General features: G+C 36.5%; 1 protein-coding gene across 2 annotated transcripts; it reads left to right on the forward strand.

The window, feature by feature from the left end:
- Positions 1–882: 882 nt before the first annotated feature.
- Positions 883–17,036, forward strand: LOC117786284 (cyclic AMP response element-binding protein A). Of its 2 annotated transcripts, none has more exons than XM_034624459.1 (6): positions 883–903; positions 13,295–13,508; positions 14,667–15,178; positions 15,510–15,944; positions 16,010–16,153; positions 16,329–17,036. In XM_034624459.1, exons 1-6 carry the CDS (start codon positions 898–900, stop codon positions 16,521–16,523), a joined length of 1,506 nt encoding a protein of 501 aa, XP_034480350.1. In that variant the 5' UTR covers positions 883–897; the 3' UTR covers positions 16,524–17,036. The 2 variants fall into 2 exon arrangements, with proteins under 2 accessions (XP_034480350.1, XP_034480349.1); XM_034624458.1 differs by lacking the exon at positions 883–903 and adding an exon at positions 1,954–2,881.
- The last annotated feature ends 1,000 nt before the right edge of the window (positions 17,037–18,036 follow it).

The raw sequence follows: 18,036 nt of genomic DNA on the forward strand, positions 1-18,036 counted from the left end.
AATAATAATAATAAAAAAATGTTCAGTGGCTTGGGCGCTGCGCGAAAAATATTTGTGCCAGCCATAAGATACAAAAGTATCTCTCCCTCTCTCGATCCCTCTCTGTGTCTTTCTATCCCACTCTTTGTTTATATATATATTTATATATACTATGTAACTGTAAAAACCACTTGAAGCGCCAGCGCACGATCAGTAAAAATTGAGAAGAGAGTATTCAACACAAAGAGAGTTAGATCTGATGTGGGGATAGAGTGTGTGTGCGAGAGAAAAAAAGAGAGACAGAGGGAGAGAACGGCATCAAAGAGCGTTGGGATTTTTTTTTGTTATTTTATTATTTGCTTATTAGGGGCGGTGTTGGGCTCGGCCCGGTGCGGTTCGGTTTTCGGTTCGGCCCGGCAGCTATGCGGGTTCAAATGCGGCCAGCATGACGAATTATTACACACAGTTGCAGATATAAAATGAAATTTAAACACATACAATGCACATTCTCAATGATTCGTTTGTATACACACACATACACATACAAGCACACCACACACACATACATATGTACTCGCATGTACTCGTATATAAAATATTAAAAGATCTCTGGGTCGGCTGGCGTCTTGCCCGAGCTATCAAAGCTCATTGATCTGGGGTAAAGACGACGACGCCTGTGTCCGCTGTCTGCTCTTGCCTCTAGGCACCAGGCACACTATTCCGAATACTTTCCCGGAGTACACCGCACCGGGGGACTTTTTTTTCTTCATTTCGCTGTTGTTGTTGTTGTATTTTGTGCGATAATCACGAACTGTCGACCGGTTTCAGCTTGTAAGCCTGGCCAACAATTCGATATACATATGGATTTTAACTTTGTCCAAATACAACACAAATTTGTAGCCAAAGCTCTCTCTGTGCATGTATGTAAGTATGTATCTATATGTATGTATATATAGAGGCTCTGCCTCTCCATATGTATTACACAAGCATTTGTGAAAACGTCGTCGTCGCCGTCGCCGTCGTCATCATGGCTGTATCTGTGCCTGGCTTAAACCGGATCTTTGGTTTGAAAGTACATTCACTTTATGCCACTGTTGCTGCTGCTGCTACTGCTGCTGCTAACGTTGACGTCGCTGCAGCCGGGCCCAAAGCCAAACAGCCTTCAAATGACAAAGCTAGCTGACTTGCTTTGGCTTGGCTAACTGGCTGGCTTGGCTAGCTAGCTAGACAGGGCTGCACATGCGCATAGTTCAAATAACTTGGTCAAGTTGACAAGATCAACAGCAGCAGCAGCAGTCGCAGTCGCAGCAGCCGCAGCAGCAGCAGCAAAAGCAGCAGCGCAAAGTGTTGCCAAGCGGCAGCGTTCAAGCCGGTCACTGCGTACAGAGAGAGAGAAGGAGAGAGAGATTGAGCGTGAGAGAGAGCGTGACGTGCGAGGGGGAATAAAATCAAATACCAACAAAAAATCTATAATAAAAAACAGGTTAACAAATGTTGCCGCAACAGCAGCAGCAGCAGCAATAGTGGCAGCAACGTAAACGTCGGAAGAAACTTGTTATTTTTTGTAGTTTTTTCCTATACGCCAAGTCTTGAGTTGACGTCAAAGCCGGCTTACGACGGTGACGGCGACGGCGACGGCGACGACAAAAACGAACGCCGCCTGCTTACATTCACTTTACAAAGAAGAAAAAAGAAGAGCGTGAAAGTTATGCTAAGAGAGGCAAACGCAAGCCGGCAACCGGCATTGTCAAAGTGAGCGTGAGAGAGAGCTCACTTACAAGTACATTAAGTCATTCACTGTGCTCTTTGCTTTGACTCAGCCTATGTTGGTGTGTGTGTGTATGTGTGAGAGAGAGAGAGAGAGAGAGCGATTGCTCGAACGAGTCTACGACAACGACAGCGGCAGCGACGACGTCAACGTCGACGACTGCGATTGCTGCTGGCAGTTCGTTCGCATTCACAAGAATTTCACCGCATTTAGTTTAGTACCGTTTTTGGCTGCAGTCGCACTACGGACAATATTCTAATTGTGCTTACCATCATAAATACAATATACATATATGTATACTATATAATAATAATAAATTATATACATATATACGTATTACCATATACCATAAACAATTCAATTAAATAGCGGCAAAAGTTAATGATATTAACTACACATTTTAAATGTTATTATACATGGCCAATGCCCAGCCATATGGAAATATTGTGCTGCTGTCTCAAACACAAAAATTCAATTCATTATATCTATAAAAATTAAACACAAAACAACAAACAAAACGCCAAATTCACAATGATAAATAATTAATAACTATTTTCTATGAAAAGCTAGTGAATATAGTAACCGTGTTGATTAAATCATTACAAATATAATTACAAAACAAGTAAAAAAAACCCCCAACTAACGCGTGCAACAAGTTAAATTCAGCCACAAGTTGTAAACCAAGTTAGAACTATACATACATATGTTCACACACCAATACACAAACTCACGTTCGCGTTACACACACACAAGCACACACACATAGAGAGACTCTAACAATGTCAAGTGAAAACAATCTCTGGAATCAACAGGTTTCGCCCTAAAAAGTGTTATAAAGAAGCCCATCCAGAACTGTTTATAGGGAAAAGGAATTTATGTAAAATTTCTATTAAAATCTATTAAGTAAATGAAGAAGCAGAAGGAAAAGAGTCTTAAAAATAATTAAGAAAAAAAATATATATAAAAGAAATTGTGTGACTGCAACCAGGTGGAACGAAAGTTGGAACAAACACCACAAAATCAGCTTAAAGAAAAACAAAACCTGAAAAGTTCTTAGAGCGCAAAATAAACCTCAATATGGATTCATTCTACGATGGCGACCTTAAAGATATATGGGACTCCGATTTAGATCCGGTAAGCGAGCAAACAACCAGTTCTATTTATGGCTCTAACCAACAAAGGTTTATCAGCTATTCTGTTATTACTTTTATGTTCCTTGGTAATACTATATGACGATAATGTTTGTATAATAAGACTAGGTTAACCTTTAAAAACTGGCGAAACAACAAGAGATTATACTGAAATTGCACACTACGCAAAATCTTTAAGATCTTTTACGCAATTTCAAATATAAAGTACATTAAAACATAATTGATTAAAGTGTAATAAGTATTTAAATTGGTATTTCGAAATAACATTAATGGCCCACATTAACTTTACAAATGCTTATCAGTGGGCTCATTTGAATAAAATAAAAAATCGTGCACTGATTTGAATTGAAATTAAAGTAGTGAGTGCACCTACAGAATAGAGAAAACAAATTATACGCTTTGCTAGGAAGCCATGGGAGGAGAAATTGTTGAATGTTTTTTGTTTTATTTTTTTATTATACTGTATTTTAGTAAGTATATGTATACACTAGCGATACTCTTTGTAGTTTCATTTTCCCTTTCGGATCACAGTGATATTCGTGCCTGCATATTAAGCAGTCGCTTTACAAGATCTGAAAGGCCCCTCAAAAAAAAAAACCTGTCTCATAAAACAACATAATAAAAGTGTCTGTATGTCTGTCTCTTTGACAGTCACCAAAAGCCAAATCTAATCGACACTCTTGTCGCTACTCCTAGCTATGAAATGATATACAACTCAACAGACACACACACACACACCCTGTATTCGATATATTCTGTTATTTCGATTTGATTTCTCAGTTATTGAGGAGAAGGCGAGTAAGTTTTGCAAAATGTTTTGATATGATAGGTAGGGTCCCAAGTTATTTATATCTGACAGTTACGTTTGCTACTTACGTACGTAGGGGACTTGGATTGGGGACTGTCAATGGGAATGAGAATGGGAACAGGTATCAAGAAACAATTTTTTAGTGATTTCTTATGTTCAAAAATATCATTTACATGGTCATGAGATAAGAGAAGAGTCGAGTCGAGAAGTCAGTAACTATTTGTGGCGTAACGTAAGTGTTTTGTCTGATAATGATAATTAGAGTTTTCCAAGAAATTAAAAGAAGAAATTTATCATTAACGAGCGAATTCGCTCGTCCCTTACTCCCTCCCCCAACAAACCGACGACAGCAGTTTCAATATAATGAAAGGCATGTGTGTGTGAGTGTGTGTGCGTGTGTGTGTGTGCTGCTGCTGCTGTTCCTCCTCTCTTCTGAGCTTCACTTGTGAGAGCTGCTTATCGCTGCGGAAACAGTAATGAATACATGTCGAGGAAGCGTCGCTGTTGCTGTTGCCGTCGCTGCCTCTGCCGCTGTCGGCGTAACATTTATGAGAATTACGACCAGACTCTAATACAAAAGACAGCAAAGAATCTATTTGAGAGACACACACATACAATCAAGTGATAAGACGCACTGCGCTATCAGCTGCGCCAAATGCAAAGTAACTAATGACTTTTGTTTTTGTTATAGTTGTTGGAATGTACTATGTATGAGATCTTTTTGCCTGCCACTGCACTTTAAACTGACAAAACCTATGGCCGTTAGTGTCATTACTGAGCGAGATAATGCAGCGAAGACCGCAACGCGAAGCGACACGACGCCAGACCGAAATAGGCTCAGGCGAGAAACAAAAAAGATTCCCGGGAAAAACGCGCGTGCAGTTTTTTTCCCGCCGTAAGCAGAACGCCGGGGCGTCCGCCTTCGATTACGTCAGAATCATTTACGGTTTCTTTCTCTGCGTATTGTGTGTGTGTGTGTGTGTGTGCGTGTGTGTGTGGGAGGGGGTTTTATGATCATCAAGTCTAAGTACAGATGTACATACATAAGTACATGCACACATTAATATTTATTATAATGACCATAAACATGAGTTTCTCACATCGAGAACTTCACTTTATCGTTTTCTCATTTGACCATTTAGGTGTATTTAAAAATTTAAATTATAATTGGACTGAAATTGAGAAGTCTTTTGTGGCGCATATCAAAAATCTTATCAGAAATTATTTTGTAACCCAAAAGCCAGAAAGAGCCAAATACCAGATAAGGCCTCACAATAGTTTTGATTACGCTTCGCGCCCATTCCGGAGACTTAGCACAAACGTAAATAAGTTTACTTTATATTTATTATTATTTTAAATTCAGAAGAACTAAGCTCAATGCAAAACAACAACGGAGAGATAATCCGTTCGTTGGAATTTTATTGAAAATAAAAGTGAAATGCCAATATTTATTAATAAAAATCCCAGAACATGTTTGTACATCGTTCATCTCTCATTTTATAGAAATAAAAAAAACCCCGGTCTGTCGCAATCGTAATTCTTCAAGTGCTCCCCTTATCTCTTGTGTCAGCAACCCATCACATTTAATATATATTGATTATTTCAACAATATTGAATAATTACGCACATTCTGAGAAATAACTATATTAAAGGGAATTTTAAAGCTTCAGGTTGTGTAAAAAGTAGTAAATAGATATAGGGCATAAGGCGATTCCTGGTTTTTCCAATCTCATTAATGAAATATTTATTATATTTTGGTAAACTGTACATAATAAATTCCGTTTAGCAGTGGGTATTTCCTTTGCGAACTATAAGATTAATTCATTATTATAACATTATAGCGCAGCTCCAAATTTAGAAATTGTTTTTTCTTTATCATGTAGTTCTGATTTCAAACTCAAGAGATCATAATAAATATTTTCGAATTTCAGATAAGGTCTATATTTTTAGGAAACTTCTTTAAATGGCAGATATAGAATATAAGATAAGAGTAATCCATTGAGATATCAGTTGAAGGCATTTACTGATATAGAAACAATTTTAGATTTACATTTAGTTTAGCAATCAAATTGCACTTTATTTAAAAATAGAAAGAAGTTTTACCATGTCATATTTTAAATACAATACACACATTGACATCTCTTATCTCAAGAATAATCTCAGATCATATATGTAGTACATTACTCAATTAATATACGTTCAAATATGTGAATAGACAAAATATGAGTATATTAGACCCTATTACTAAGTATGCAGCATTCACTAGAATGGTCCACTGTTATTGATAAGGACCAAGACATATTGCTGCTGGAAGCTAAAATTCTATTTTCACATTTTATTTTTCACGATTAGAGCACAAGTTGCTTGGAAACAAAACGTCACGCTAGACAGCTTTTAAATTAATCTTATATGCATACACACATTCTACATAAGCTGCTACACATGTGTATTCGTACAGTGTGATGAAGGGGTTATTAACACGATAGAGCTACAAGTCAATCTTTTGGAATGGAAAGGAAACAGGAAATATGTATTTTGAGTTTGTCCTAAAAACAATCTTCAGCAATTTTGCATTCCATTATAGAAACTAGACTTCTTCGACAGTTTTATTTCGGTTTCTGTCTATTTTTTTTTTTCTTCTTTTCTTATTTAGTTGTTAACGTTCTTTTTGTATTTTTGCACTGAAGAAACCCAGTAAAAATGATTACCTTGGGTCGACGAAAGCCAAAAAGCAACGGTCGCCTTCACAAAAGAATGCTGACCAGAAAAAAAGTCAAACCAGACTTGACTCTCGAACGGGGCAAAATTGGTAAGACCAAAAGTCAAGTCGAGAAGAAAATTGCAGCATTAACAAACAAGTTCAAGTTAATAAGTCAGCAAGTTTGCTTAACTTACCTTTTACCATTGAGAGTGGCCAACACAAGAAAAAACAAAAACAGAAAATAAAAATCAAGAAAAAAAGAAACAAAGAAAAAATCAGCTTTAATTTAAATTTCAACGCTTTTTGATACAACTTTCGCTTATATAAGCAAAATATAGCCAACTAAATTTTGCTAGCTCTATGAGCGTATATAATGTTATTAACCATTTCAATTTGACACCCTTTTGCGTACGTCAAAGACAACAACAACAGCATACATAGAACAGTTAACCGAGTGAATGCAAATGTGCAATCGTTGTGTTTGCATGTGTGTGTGCTGCGTTTGAGGTTATGTTGAATTTCTAACGGCTTAGTGCAACGAGCCGCTATTTTAAATGCACACGAGAACCCACAAAACTGAAAAACGTGCTTGGCAACAGTGTCTCAAGAGACGGTTGCTCAGCATATTTGAATAACTAGTTCGAGCCACGATACTTTCAATATGCTATTAAGTAAAACAATATCTATGTGTTGTCTATGTGAGTGACTCTGTGTATGTATGTTTGTATTGCTTAACTTTGACATTTCCAATAAGCGGAATGGAGTGGAGCGTTGCAATCTGCAAAAACAGGTTAAAATACAAAGCGAATGCCAAAAAAATAATCAAATAAAAACTACAAAAATACAATACGATAAAACTTGCGACGATGGCACTATTGCAAATTTTGTTGGTGGCACATTTCTATGAAAAAAGTTCAAACATATGGCAAAAGCGCGCATAATTTAATTTGTTCACACACACACACACACACACACGCATACATAAAGATATGTATAGTATCATCGTATTACAGTTGGAGAGACGACTCCCCCACAATTCATTGAGTCGAACGTCCATTCATGCGAATTTTACACGCGCTGCGCAGTGCAGGATGCGCACATTGAAAACTTTGTTGCTGTTGCCTGCGGTTTGCTCTCTTTTTAGCACACTGGCACTCTTTGTGCGCTCTTAAATCCGTTTGCATGTGGGCGGCCGGCAACCGAGCAGCTGTTTAGTTTACTTTTGACGTCAATGTCAGGCTGGCAGTCAGGCAGGCAGGCAGGCAGGAGTTGAAGGCTCTGTGTGAATTATTCATAGATTGAATTTACAATATGTTGTGGCCTGTAGACGCTGCGGAAGTGGTTAAAGTGGGGTAAATTTCTCACCCTCGGTCTCCATCGATTGCGTGGGCGTACCATATTGTTTTGTTAATGAAGCGTTATACGATAAGTGTAACAGCAAACGATGACAACAAGTTGTGCAACAGTTGGGGCTCATTCAAGGAGCCGGGTATGCAACAAGTAATGACAGTTACTTGGAGCTTTAAGCTCTGGGTTAAAATAGAGTTACGAACATATGGCAGTCTACATTTCTTTAGTTGAAAGTGTAAATAGGCAATTTAATCAGGATAACATATAAATATATTTTAAATTTTCTTTTAATTAACATATTTATAAATATTTGAACTATTTAAGTGGTTTCCAAATTATAATATTTTTTGAATATTAAAACTATTGTAGCAACGATTTTTAGCTTATCATACTATTACTTTCCCACAAACACAATGTCAGTGCCAAATTAACACTGTCAAATGAGTCACCTGGAAATCGAGTAAATATATTGATGTTCCTATGTGAATCACCAGTCAACCACTAACAAAGCTCACTTGATCAATTTGTTTTCGGCATCACGTCGTATGCTGATTATGTGCATTGATCTACATAATTGTTGCTTCCGTCTGATGGCCTCTTAGCTCTGTCTTTTATTATGTTTCTTTTATTTATATTTTTATTTTATTAATTTTCTGTTGATTTTGTGAAAGGCGTCAAAGCCAACCACTTTTAGCCACTTTAACACCTAAGCGTATAGAGCGCAACCACAATGCCACAAAATGCGATTAGGACACACGCCAGCGCCTCCAATTGAGTATCATCTAAGGCAACTGGGTCTCCAGTCTCTACGCGTGGGTTGTGCACAACCATTCGCAACTTTCACAACATTTCCGTTTTTTTCTTTCGCAAATACGTATTTTTACTGAATAGCTGCCTGACACTGCGAATTAGTTAACTGGCGGGTGGTTTTTACGTCAAGGCGTCTCGCTGCTTGCGCACTTCTCTCTTTATTTTCACAACGTACTCAAATGCACAAAGCTACCATATGTATGTTGGTGATAAGGCTAAAACCCGCATAGGACGCACGCCCCCGCGATATCAGTATGGTAGTGTTTGTGTGCCGGCTGCTATTATTATACCTATTTGGTTATATTTATAACAGAAATAAGGCGAAACACGTCATTTGGCTACTGTTTTGTTGCCAATCGGCTTTTGGGTCGCATAGGGGTTGCAACACGGCGTATACATAATGTGCTGTGGCATCAACAAGGCCAAATAGTCGCTGTTCGCTCGCTAGCAAGGCAAAGTGATCAAAATATTAAATTGATCGAATTTTCATCGGCTCGATCGTTTGACGTTGAATTGAATTTTATAATTATAATTGGTATTATTTGTGATCGCTTAACAGAAATGTATATATTTCTAATTTCTGAACTAAAGTGCAATTCTATTTTAATTTGTAAACTTAATTTGCAACGGAATTTGAAAGGTAGACAGCGGGGTAGGGTTGTCGTTTAGCATTCTTCTGTTCGTCCACTTTCTTTTCAGGCCACTTTTCGGTTACCAATTACCGTTTGCCATGCTTTTCGACTGCCAGCCAAAGGCCGAAAATAAAAACGCAAATCGTTATAAGAAACCAAAGCGCAAGCCAAAGCGTAGCAATTTTTCAAGTTAAAAAGCATTTTTGAATTGTGGGAGCACCTTTCACTTTACGGCGATGATAATGATGACGATGACGATGTAGATGATGATGATGGTGAAGAAGAAGAAGCAGAAAGGCAGTGGGACAGACAAGCATAAAATTGAAAAGATATAAAGAGCAACTAAAAATGCTGTGCACAACACAAAGAAAACCGATACATATGTACTTTAAGTGTGTGTTGTATGCCCACAAACATAAGTACACATGTACAAACATACAAAGATACAAAGATACACTCACACAGACACACACAACTGCATTTTTATAAATGTGAAAGGTTTTCGCTTGCTGCAACATTATTTAATCAATCCAATTTGTGGAGCAAGCGAAAAAAAATCGAAATATCTATAGACAAAACACCAACAAAAACCAAAGTAAAGAAAGAAAGAAAAAAACTATAACCAGTTTAATTATTTTTATGAAATTGTATTTTTTTTTCTGTTGTGTGTATTTTTTTTGGTTTTGCCTTTTGTCTTTTACACCCTTTTTCTTGCTGGGACTACAACAATTTGAATAAAATTGTATAATGGAACGAAGGCGATATGCTAATGCTGTCGAGATATGTATGTAAAATAAATACCTTCGGGCGGTTCATTCGGTCTTGTTTTTGAATAGATTTCGAAATAAAGTGCAGCCAAAGAAAATGTGGAAAAGTTCTCATCAAAATTGAAATAAACCAAGTCGCACACACGTGACGTGAGCAACAGGTGCTCATTTGCATCGATAACGGGTTTGTCATCGATAGCAAAGCATAGAGCATATTTCGTACAATACAATCGATGTGAACGATAATGATCAGATGATCATTAAGATACTTAAGCTATTGCCTAAGCGTTTTTTGTGGCTTAAGAGTCAGATACTTGAGTACAGGGGGCACTTGACTCGTCAGTCGCCCTTGGCATTTCACCAAAGCGGCTTTCGTCGAGCGTTAGACGAAAAAGCACCTGAAACTTGCAACAATGAATGCTCAGCGATGCTCCACAACTTTGATTTGTCAGTAACTGCTACGATCTACCAACAGTCACAGTCACAATCACAGTCACAGTCGGCAACAGCTGAGTAGAAGGGGGGGAAACAGCTGAGAAGAAGGGGGCAGGCAGCTGCGGCAAGACAACAGCAAATGCCTGTGAGCGTTTTTGTTATTTTTGCTGTCTCTTCGTGGCTTTCTTTCATCATTGAGCTCCCCACAAAATCTCTTTCTTTCTCTCACTCCCTCTCTGTCTCTCTTGCTCTCTTTGTAAACCAATGAGTTGATGAGTGTGTGTGTGTGTGTACTGTGTGTTTATGTTGCCCGTTTTGGTAACATTTTTCAAGAATTGCTAATTCTCAACAATTCCAAGGTTCGATGAACTCATCATAAACACACACTCACACACGCATACACATACAAAACATTCACGCACATACACATGCACAGTTTTTTTACGCTTCTCTTGCTGGCGAAGCTACTTTGCCGATTCTTGGCCACAGCCGAGAGTCGGCTAAAATATGGAGAAAGCACTTGTGCAGGGATATTCATACATACACACGTAAGAATGCATATAAACGCAAACGAGGGCGGACTTTAAAAATACATAATTAAGTTAACGCATGAAAAAGGAATTCGGAATGCAATTAGTCTATCGATACTCAGCTCATCACAATTACAACAATCTATCGATGCATTCCACATCACAACTTGAAGAAGAAAGAAAGGTTATTCCGACACGCCGAAGATTTGATAACCTTTATTTTATTTTTAACTGTTCGTTCCTATGATAGCTACTATATTATATTGTAGTCCGTTAGAAGCCAACATTTATTTGATCATGGAAATAAGAAAGCACTAAATACGCAATCTGTAATGTAGCTTGAGATACATATCTTAAATGTTTTTTATACATAAGCTTAATAATAAAGGGATATGGCCAAGAGTATATAAAGAGGGACTCAAAGCTTGTTCGATCCACTAGTCTTATATATAACACATATCAAATGTATTTATCTTTTTATGTGAAATTGATATAAATAAAATTTCGACTCATATTTGATAATTATTGTTTAAATATAAGCTAAGTAAGCTAATTTATTTTGTTATATGAAATATATTTGCATTAAGCAATAAAAACCATACATAGTTTAAAAAGTAGTGGATCAAAATAGCTGTAAATATGACATCTGTCACGTCTCCTATAATGCGTTACACCTTTCTGAATAACATTTTAGTACCTATTGCAAGTGTATTAAAAAGTAAATGTCACCAAACAAAATTGCATATCACGTATATTCGAAATATAGCGCATGGCGTGTACTTTTAAATCCACCCTCGCACATACCAATGTATACATATAAAACACATACTTATACATATGTACATACAATGCACGCGTGCAAACGGTAATCAATGTTTAAGTTTATGTGCCGTGTACGAATAAGTGGTAAGCTTGAAAGAAGACCCACACAGAAGCATTCGAAGAGACAGGCAAGAGAGAATCGTACCTGCCGCCGCGACACGCAAGCCGGCTGACATACAGACACATACACATACACAGGCAATCACTTGTGGCCATGCCCACGAAGTCGACGTTCCCTTTTCTTATGGCCAAAACTGGATTTCCATTTGAGTGTGGCTTAGAATGTGAACATTTTAAAGGCAAAAAAATATTTTACATACTAATGGGTTTTTAAAGCCAAGCGTAATTACATGCACTTTTTATCATTCTACATTTGTACATACATATGTATATTTGTAAATCTGTATGTATGTATGTGTGTATGTACTCATACACATACAAACAGAAAGTGTCGCATTTATATGGGTCAACAATTTATTGCCGTAGATTTGCTTACAGCAATTAAGTAAATTCAAGCAGTTTTTTTTTTGTTATTTTGACAAGAAGTGGCACACTGAGATTACATCATCGGGCTTTCAAATACGGAATGTACGTACCAAATTTAAATTCTGGATACTTCGGGTAACATCAGTTGCAAAAGAAGAAAAAGAATCAAACTTGTTCCCGCCGAGCGGCAAACAACAAACAATCACTTGTTGCAAATCGCATTTGTGCTCATCCACAAGCTCATCATGCACATGACTGTTATTCAAGGTTGTTGACGACTAATCACGCTCACGACACCACTAAATGCGCTCTGTTTAAATATAATTTATTAATCTATTACACACTTTTGTTTTTCTATAATCGTTTTTTGCCAAGCGTTGCAAAAAACACAAATTGCAATGCAATTCGATGAACTCTGAACTGATTCCTTGACACATGTATCGATAGTCCCTTTCAAAAGGTCAAATCGGTGTGTGGTACAAAATCATTTCTATCTATGTACAATATTGGCGGTTCTTTTGAAAACCTTTACTTTATTTTAGATACATATATATTCATTCAATTGGCAGCGCCACTTCAGTTCTTATAAGTTAAATAATGATAAGTTAAAATTGCTATTATTTTGATTTTGTTTGAATCTATGAAAATTTCAAGGGTACGATAGAGGCGCTGTCGTCTTTGATAAGATTGACAAACAAAAATATACTACATAGCTCGAGCCACATGCAAGGCTGCCTGTCGGCTGCCGATCTTCTCTACGTTTTTTTTTTATTTTAATTTTTTAAATAATATTGTTTATTTCATATATGTAGGTACTTTAGAATTGTTGTTGGTTTCTTTGAGCTATCTGCATGGGTCGTGTATCTGTATCGCTTTTGCTTTTAAATTATTGTTAGTACTGTTTTTTTTTTGTTTTTTTGTTTGCACAAATATATTTCCACTTTTGTTTCCAAGTTATATAAGCGTGCTATCGCTGTGCAGCACGAGTGCGACTATTTTTCGTTTGTACATTTACTAATTACTTTTGCTGTTGCTTTTTTGTTCTATTTTTACAGACGGAATCCTTGAAAATAAACAGTGATCATGATATGCACGATTGGTTTTACGATCGCGATGTCAAGGATCCAGCCGTAATACTCCATGACAAGCTCATCTCCGATGCGCTGCTTAACGGCACCGGTCCAATTAAAACGGAGCATTCCTATAGTCTCAACAGCGATGGTGATTCCCTGCCTGATTCGCCAAAAAGCCTGCAGGCCAAAATCGATGGTAGGTATAGAAAATGTGTTATCGATATGTTTATAGTCGGCTTCGAAATGCTTTCGATTAATTTGGCTAACGGTAAGGTTAACGTTTTCTTGAATTTGCTCTGCTTAAAGCCAAGACCAATACAATTGCCAGTTGGTGGCTCCATTGTAAATTTAGGGCATGTACACAGTGAACAACAACATGGAAAAACAGTTGAACAGTTTCTGTGTTTTTTTTACTGTCGCGGTAGCATTTAGCAATTTAACGCAGTACTCGTGCATGAAATTTTGTACTTTGACGCGATATCAGTTATTGTTATTGTTGTTGGTTAATTTCCCCTATACATATTCTACATACATATATATATTTATATGCATATATGTTTAATTGCTTTGCTCTACCTAGACTGGCCTGTTTCTTTCTGTTTTATTATTTGTAATTTTATGGAAACTGTACAACAATTGTGTAAATAAAATTAAAAATTTTGTGAAAACGAGAACTCAGAGAGGCAGAGGCATGAACGTGGCTGAAACAACAGAACATACACACAATACATTTGTACATTGTACTGAATATCATGTGCAAACACAAGTGCCTTCTTATGACGCGAGCCAGCAGCAAGTGATCCAATGTTTGGGCCTGTTTGCATAGTTACAGAAAAGAATATCAAATTGTTGTATAATATTTGAGTCAAATAACTCAGCTCGATCCTATAGAAAAGAAAAAAACTAAACAAAAGTAGGTTAACCAACAAAATATTTGCTCACATCTGAAATTATTTTATATGGTTGTGCCGTTAGACGTAAACAAGAATCTAGCCAATATAATTATTCAAAAACAACAAGAGATTTTCAAATGGCATCATATAATTTTAGCAAACAGAAAGATATTAAGATATAATCACTCGTATTGAATAACACAGATAAAAATGAAAATCATTTTTAATTAATGGTTTTTGTGTAGGATTTTACGCAGTATTGTTGCAAATCCTTTGAGATAAGAAACTAACAATTATATATTATCTTCGGCCTATTTCGCTTCATTGCAAAGTGAATACAAAATATACGTCAGCAATAATTTTCAATCTACTTTTTTGCTTACAAAAAATTCATTAATTAAATTATCAAATAATATAAAATAAAATTTAAATTACAACGTTTGCTTTGCCTACTTTTCCAGATATGGATGACGAGTGCTACTCAGGTAGCGGGCGCATCACCATTGATCCAAAATGCCTTACACTACACCCGCCCGCAAGAAATATCCGCAGCAGCGCCATGCTGAGCATGAGCAGCACCAGCGTTAATCCCGCGTTACACACAGCCATCACGGAGTTGGCGTCTGCGAGCACAGTGCTCGTACGCGGCCATGGTGAGGTGCAACAGAATTGCAACAGCGTCAGCAGTGGCAACAATAGCATGAACGTTGCACTGGAGCATTTTCAGCAACCTCAGCATATGTCGGAAATGTACGACGACAATGATTGCAGCTCATCGGTGTCATCGGCCAGAGAGGGCAGCATATCACCAGATCTCTGCTCGGACATCGAGATCGATGATGCGGTCATCAAGGATGAGCCCATGTCGCCCGATTCTAGCTGCCCCGCCAGTCCAAACTCACAAAACAGCAGTGCTCATCAGCTCAGCCTCAATTTGGCTAATTTACAAACAGAGTTGCTCTTTGACCAAAAGGTAAGAGAAACTACTTAAAAAACCGATGCATTCTATATTACTAGTTTCGCCTTTTTGTTTTAATCAGTTTTATTGATTATTGTTTAAGTTGTAAAGTAAAACTTAAACTTATTCATTATTTAATGAGTAAATTAATAAAAGTTAAAAATAATAATTATATTGCATTCTTTATAATAAAGCTTATAATAATTAAAGTTTTTAGAAACGACCCAGCATAAATATGGGAAATTTAAGTTTTACAAATTCAACTTTTGTCCACGTTGATCCTTTCTGTGTAGTTGAGCAAAAACTCTTTTATTAAACAGCTATCTTTCTTTCTTTTATTGAACAGCACGGCGGCCTTTTGCTAACCGCGAGCAGCAACAACCTCATGAAATCCCAGCAGCAGCAGCTATTGCTTGGCCAGAGTGGCCAAAGTCTTATGTTGCCCAAGATAGCCATCAAGAGTGAGAAACAAAGCGCGGCCAGCAACAGTTCGGGTAAATCGCATGCTTATGGCATACCGTTAACGCCGCCCTCCTCTCTGCCCAGCGATGACTCCGAAGGTAACTTGTCACCGGAACATTTGTATGCGCCACTGTCGCCGAACGCTTCCGTTTCTATATCCGCCGTTACCAATGCAGCCGCCAATGGTGATTCAGTTAACAATGGGAGTGCGCGGCGCGCTGCTGCTGCCATAACACGGGCCACAAGTAGCAACGGTGCTTCGAATTCTGCAACATCGACGAGGCAGCCAATCCATACTCCGTTGATCAGCTCACAGCCGGTAAGGAATCTCTTAATCGAAATATTAATATACAATATTAATATCGTATTATTTTCGATTTATAGAAAGGCTCAACGGGCACCCTGCTATTGACAGAGGAGGAGAAACGCACGCTTCTGGCCGAGGGTTATCCCATTCCACAGAAGCTGCCACTGACCAAAGCTGAAGAAAAGTCACTGAAGAAGATACGACGCAAAATAAAAAATAAGGTGCGTATACATAGCGTGACGAGATCTGATCGCAACAATAACGTACATAAGAAATGTTGCAATTTATTGAGAATATTTTTTCAATGTCGCTTACGTTATTCCTGCGTTTAGATCTTCATATTAAATTTAAAATACAAAAGAAACTGTTATCTAATTTGATTTTTTTATCCGACAGATCTCCGCTCAGGAAAGTCGTCGCAAAAAAAAGGAGTATATGGATCAATTGGAGCGGCGCGTTGAAATTTTAGTTACTGAGAACCATGATTACAAGAAACGCCTCGAGTCACTGGAGGAGACCAATGCCAATCTACTTAGTCAGCTGCACAAATTGCAGACCTTAGTTAGCAAGCACAATGTGAAAAAGTCCTAAACCTGAACTAGGCCCAGTGGCCAAGTGGTTCAAGTTTGCCTGCCTGCCCGAGAGATACTTTTTATTTTTGTTGTACAAGCACTCGCACACATATATATATATATATATATATATACATACATATATAGGCGAGTGTTGAGTGAAAGTTTTCTAAGAATTTATCAGTTTATAAACAAATTGTCTTGATTAACGAAGCAATTTAAAAATTTGGCTTTTGATTAGCACAAATCAGTAAACATTCCCCAAATCCCCCTGCCACCTTCTCTTAAGATTTAGTAGCCCATATGCGCATTACTGAAACCATATAAATATGCATATATAAATATGTATATATATATATATATATATTTATCTATATTTAGCTACTTATAGTTCGTATCTTATATTATTAGTCATGCATTCCTGTTATATAACCTGATATAGAGTAGGCAAAGATCAGCAACCAACAAGCTCAAAAGAACTCCACTTAATCAGCGTCTAAAAAGAAGCTACGTAATAATATTGTTGAAAGAAAAAAACAAATCAGAAAAAAAATAAAAGTAACAAAAATAAAGAAACGAAAAAATAATTAAAATCACACACCAAAAACGCATATGGCATGCTAAGATGTGAGCTCTAAGAAAACATCGATTTGATTTAAGAGCAACGACATGTACATTATGTTTTAATAATGCTTGATTGTACGAACTACTTTCAAAGCTGTTTCCCAAATTCGGAACAGTTCTTTGAATTGTTTGGCATGACTCTTGTTCCTTTATACGATATTTCTCATAACAAATGATAAAAACAAAATCGAAAACAATTCCATATATATTTAAATATATGTATGAATTATGATTATACATGTAAAACGAACTATGTCTATATGCAGCATTTAAGTTTTTTGTTTACCAGCAACAATTGAATTTAAAGCTATAAGAGATACAAGATGCTTTGTTGCCTGGACGAATTAAACAATTTCCGAGCCAATAATAAAAAGAAAATATTGTTTGTTAAGTTTTATATTTTAAGTGGCGCTGCAGCATAAATGATAAGGGAAAACTACGATATAATTTACTTTGCAGCAAAGATTTTGTTTTTTATTATTACAATTTATTTTACATTGTAGTTCAATTTTTCGGCTTAAATATTCTTGTTTTCCACAGTCTTTTATATTTTATGTGTGAGTCATTTTAGTTTAAACTAGTTGAATTTACGAAACAAAAAAATTACTTAAACAAAATTTTAAGCGTAAATTGATTTCTTATAAAATCATATATATATATATATATATATATATATATATATATATATATATATATATATATACATGTAACTATTTTAATGTATATAAATCATGCGGACGAAGTTGTGCAATTGTTAGTAAAATTTTATATGTAAATTCTATAGAAAATTACAACAAAATCGAGTTTACATAAATTTGTGCAATGAAAATTTTTATTCAAATGCGTTAAACAAATTAAGAAACTGCATTACAATATATTTATACAATATATATATATATATATTATGT

Source organism: Drosophila innubila, assembly GCF_004354385.1.
Source record: "Drosophila innubila isolate TH190305 chromosome 3L unlocalized genomic scaffold, UK_Dinn_1.0 0_D_3L, whole genome shotgun sequence".
NCBI lineage: Eukaryota > Metazoa > Arthropoda > Insecta > Diptera > Drosophilidae > Drosophila > Drosophila innubila.

Coding starts and splice junctions, on each gene's coding strand:
- LOC117786284 (XM_034624458.1), top strand. CDS start 2,825: ATGGATTCATTCTACGATGGCGACCTTAAAGATATATGGGACTCCGAT. Junction 2,882..13,294: donor GGGACTCCGATTTAGATCCG/GTAAGCGAGCAA, acceptor CTATTTTTACAG/ACGGAATCCTTGAAAATAAA. Junction 13,509..14,666: donor CCTGCAGGCCAAAATCGATG/GTAGGTATAGAA, acceptor CTACTTTTCCAG/ATATGGATGACGAGTGCTAC.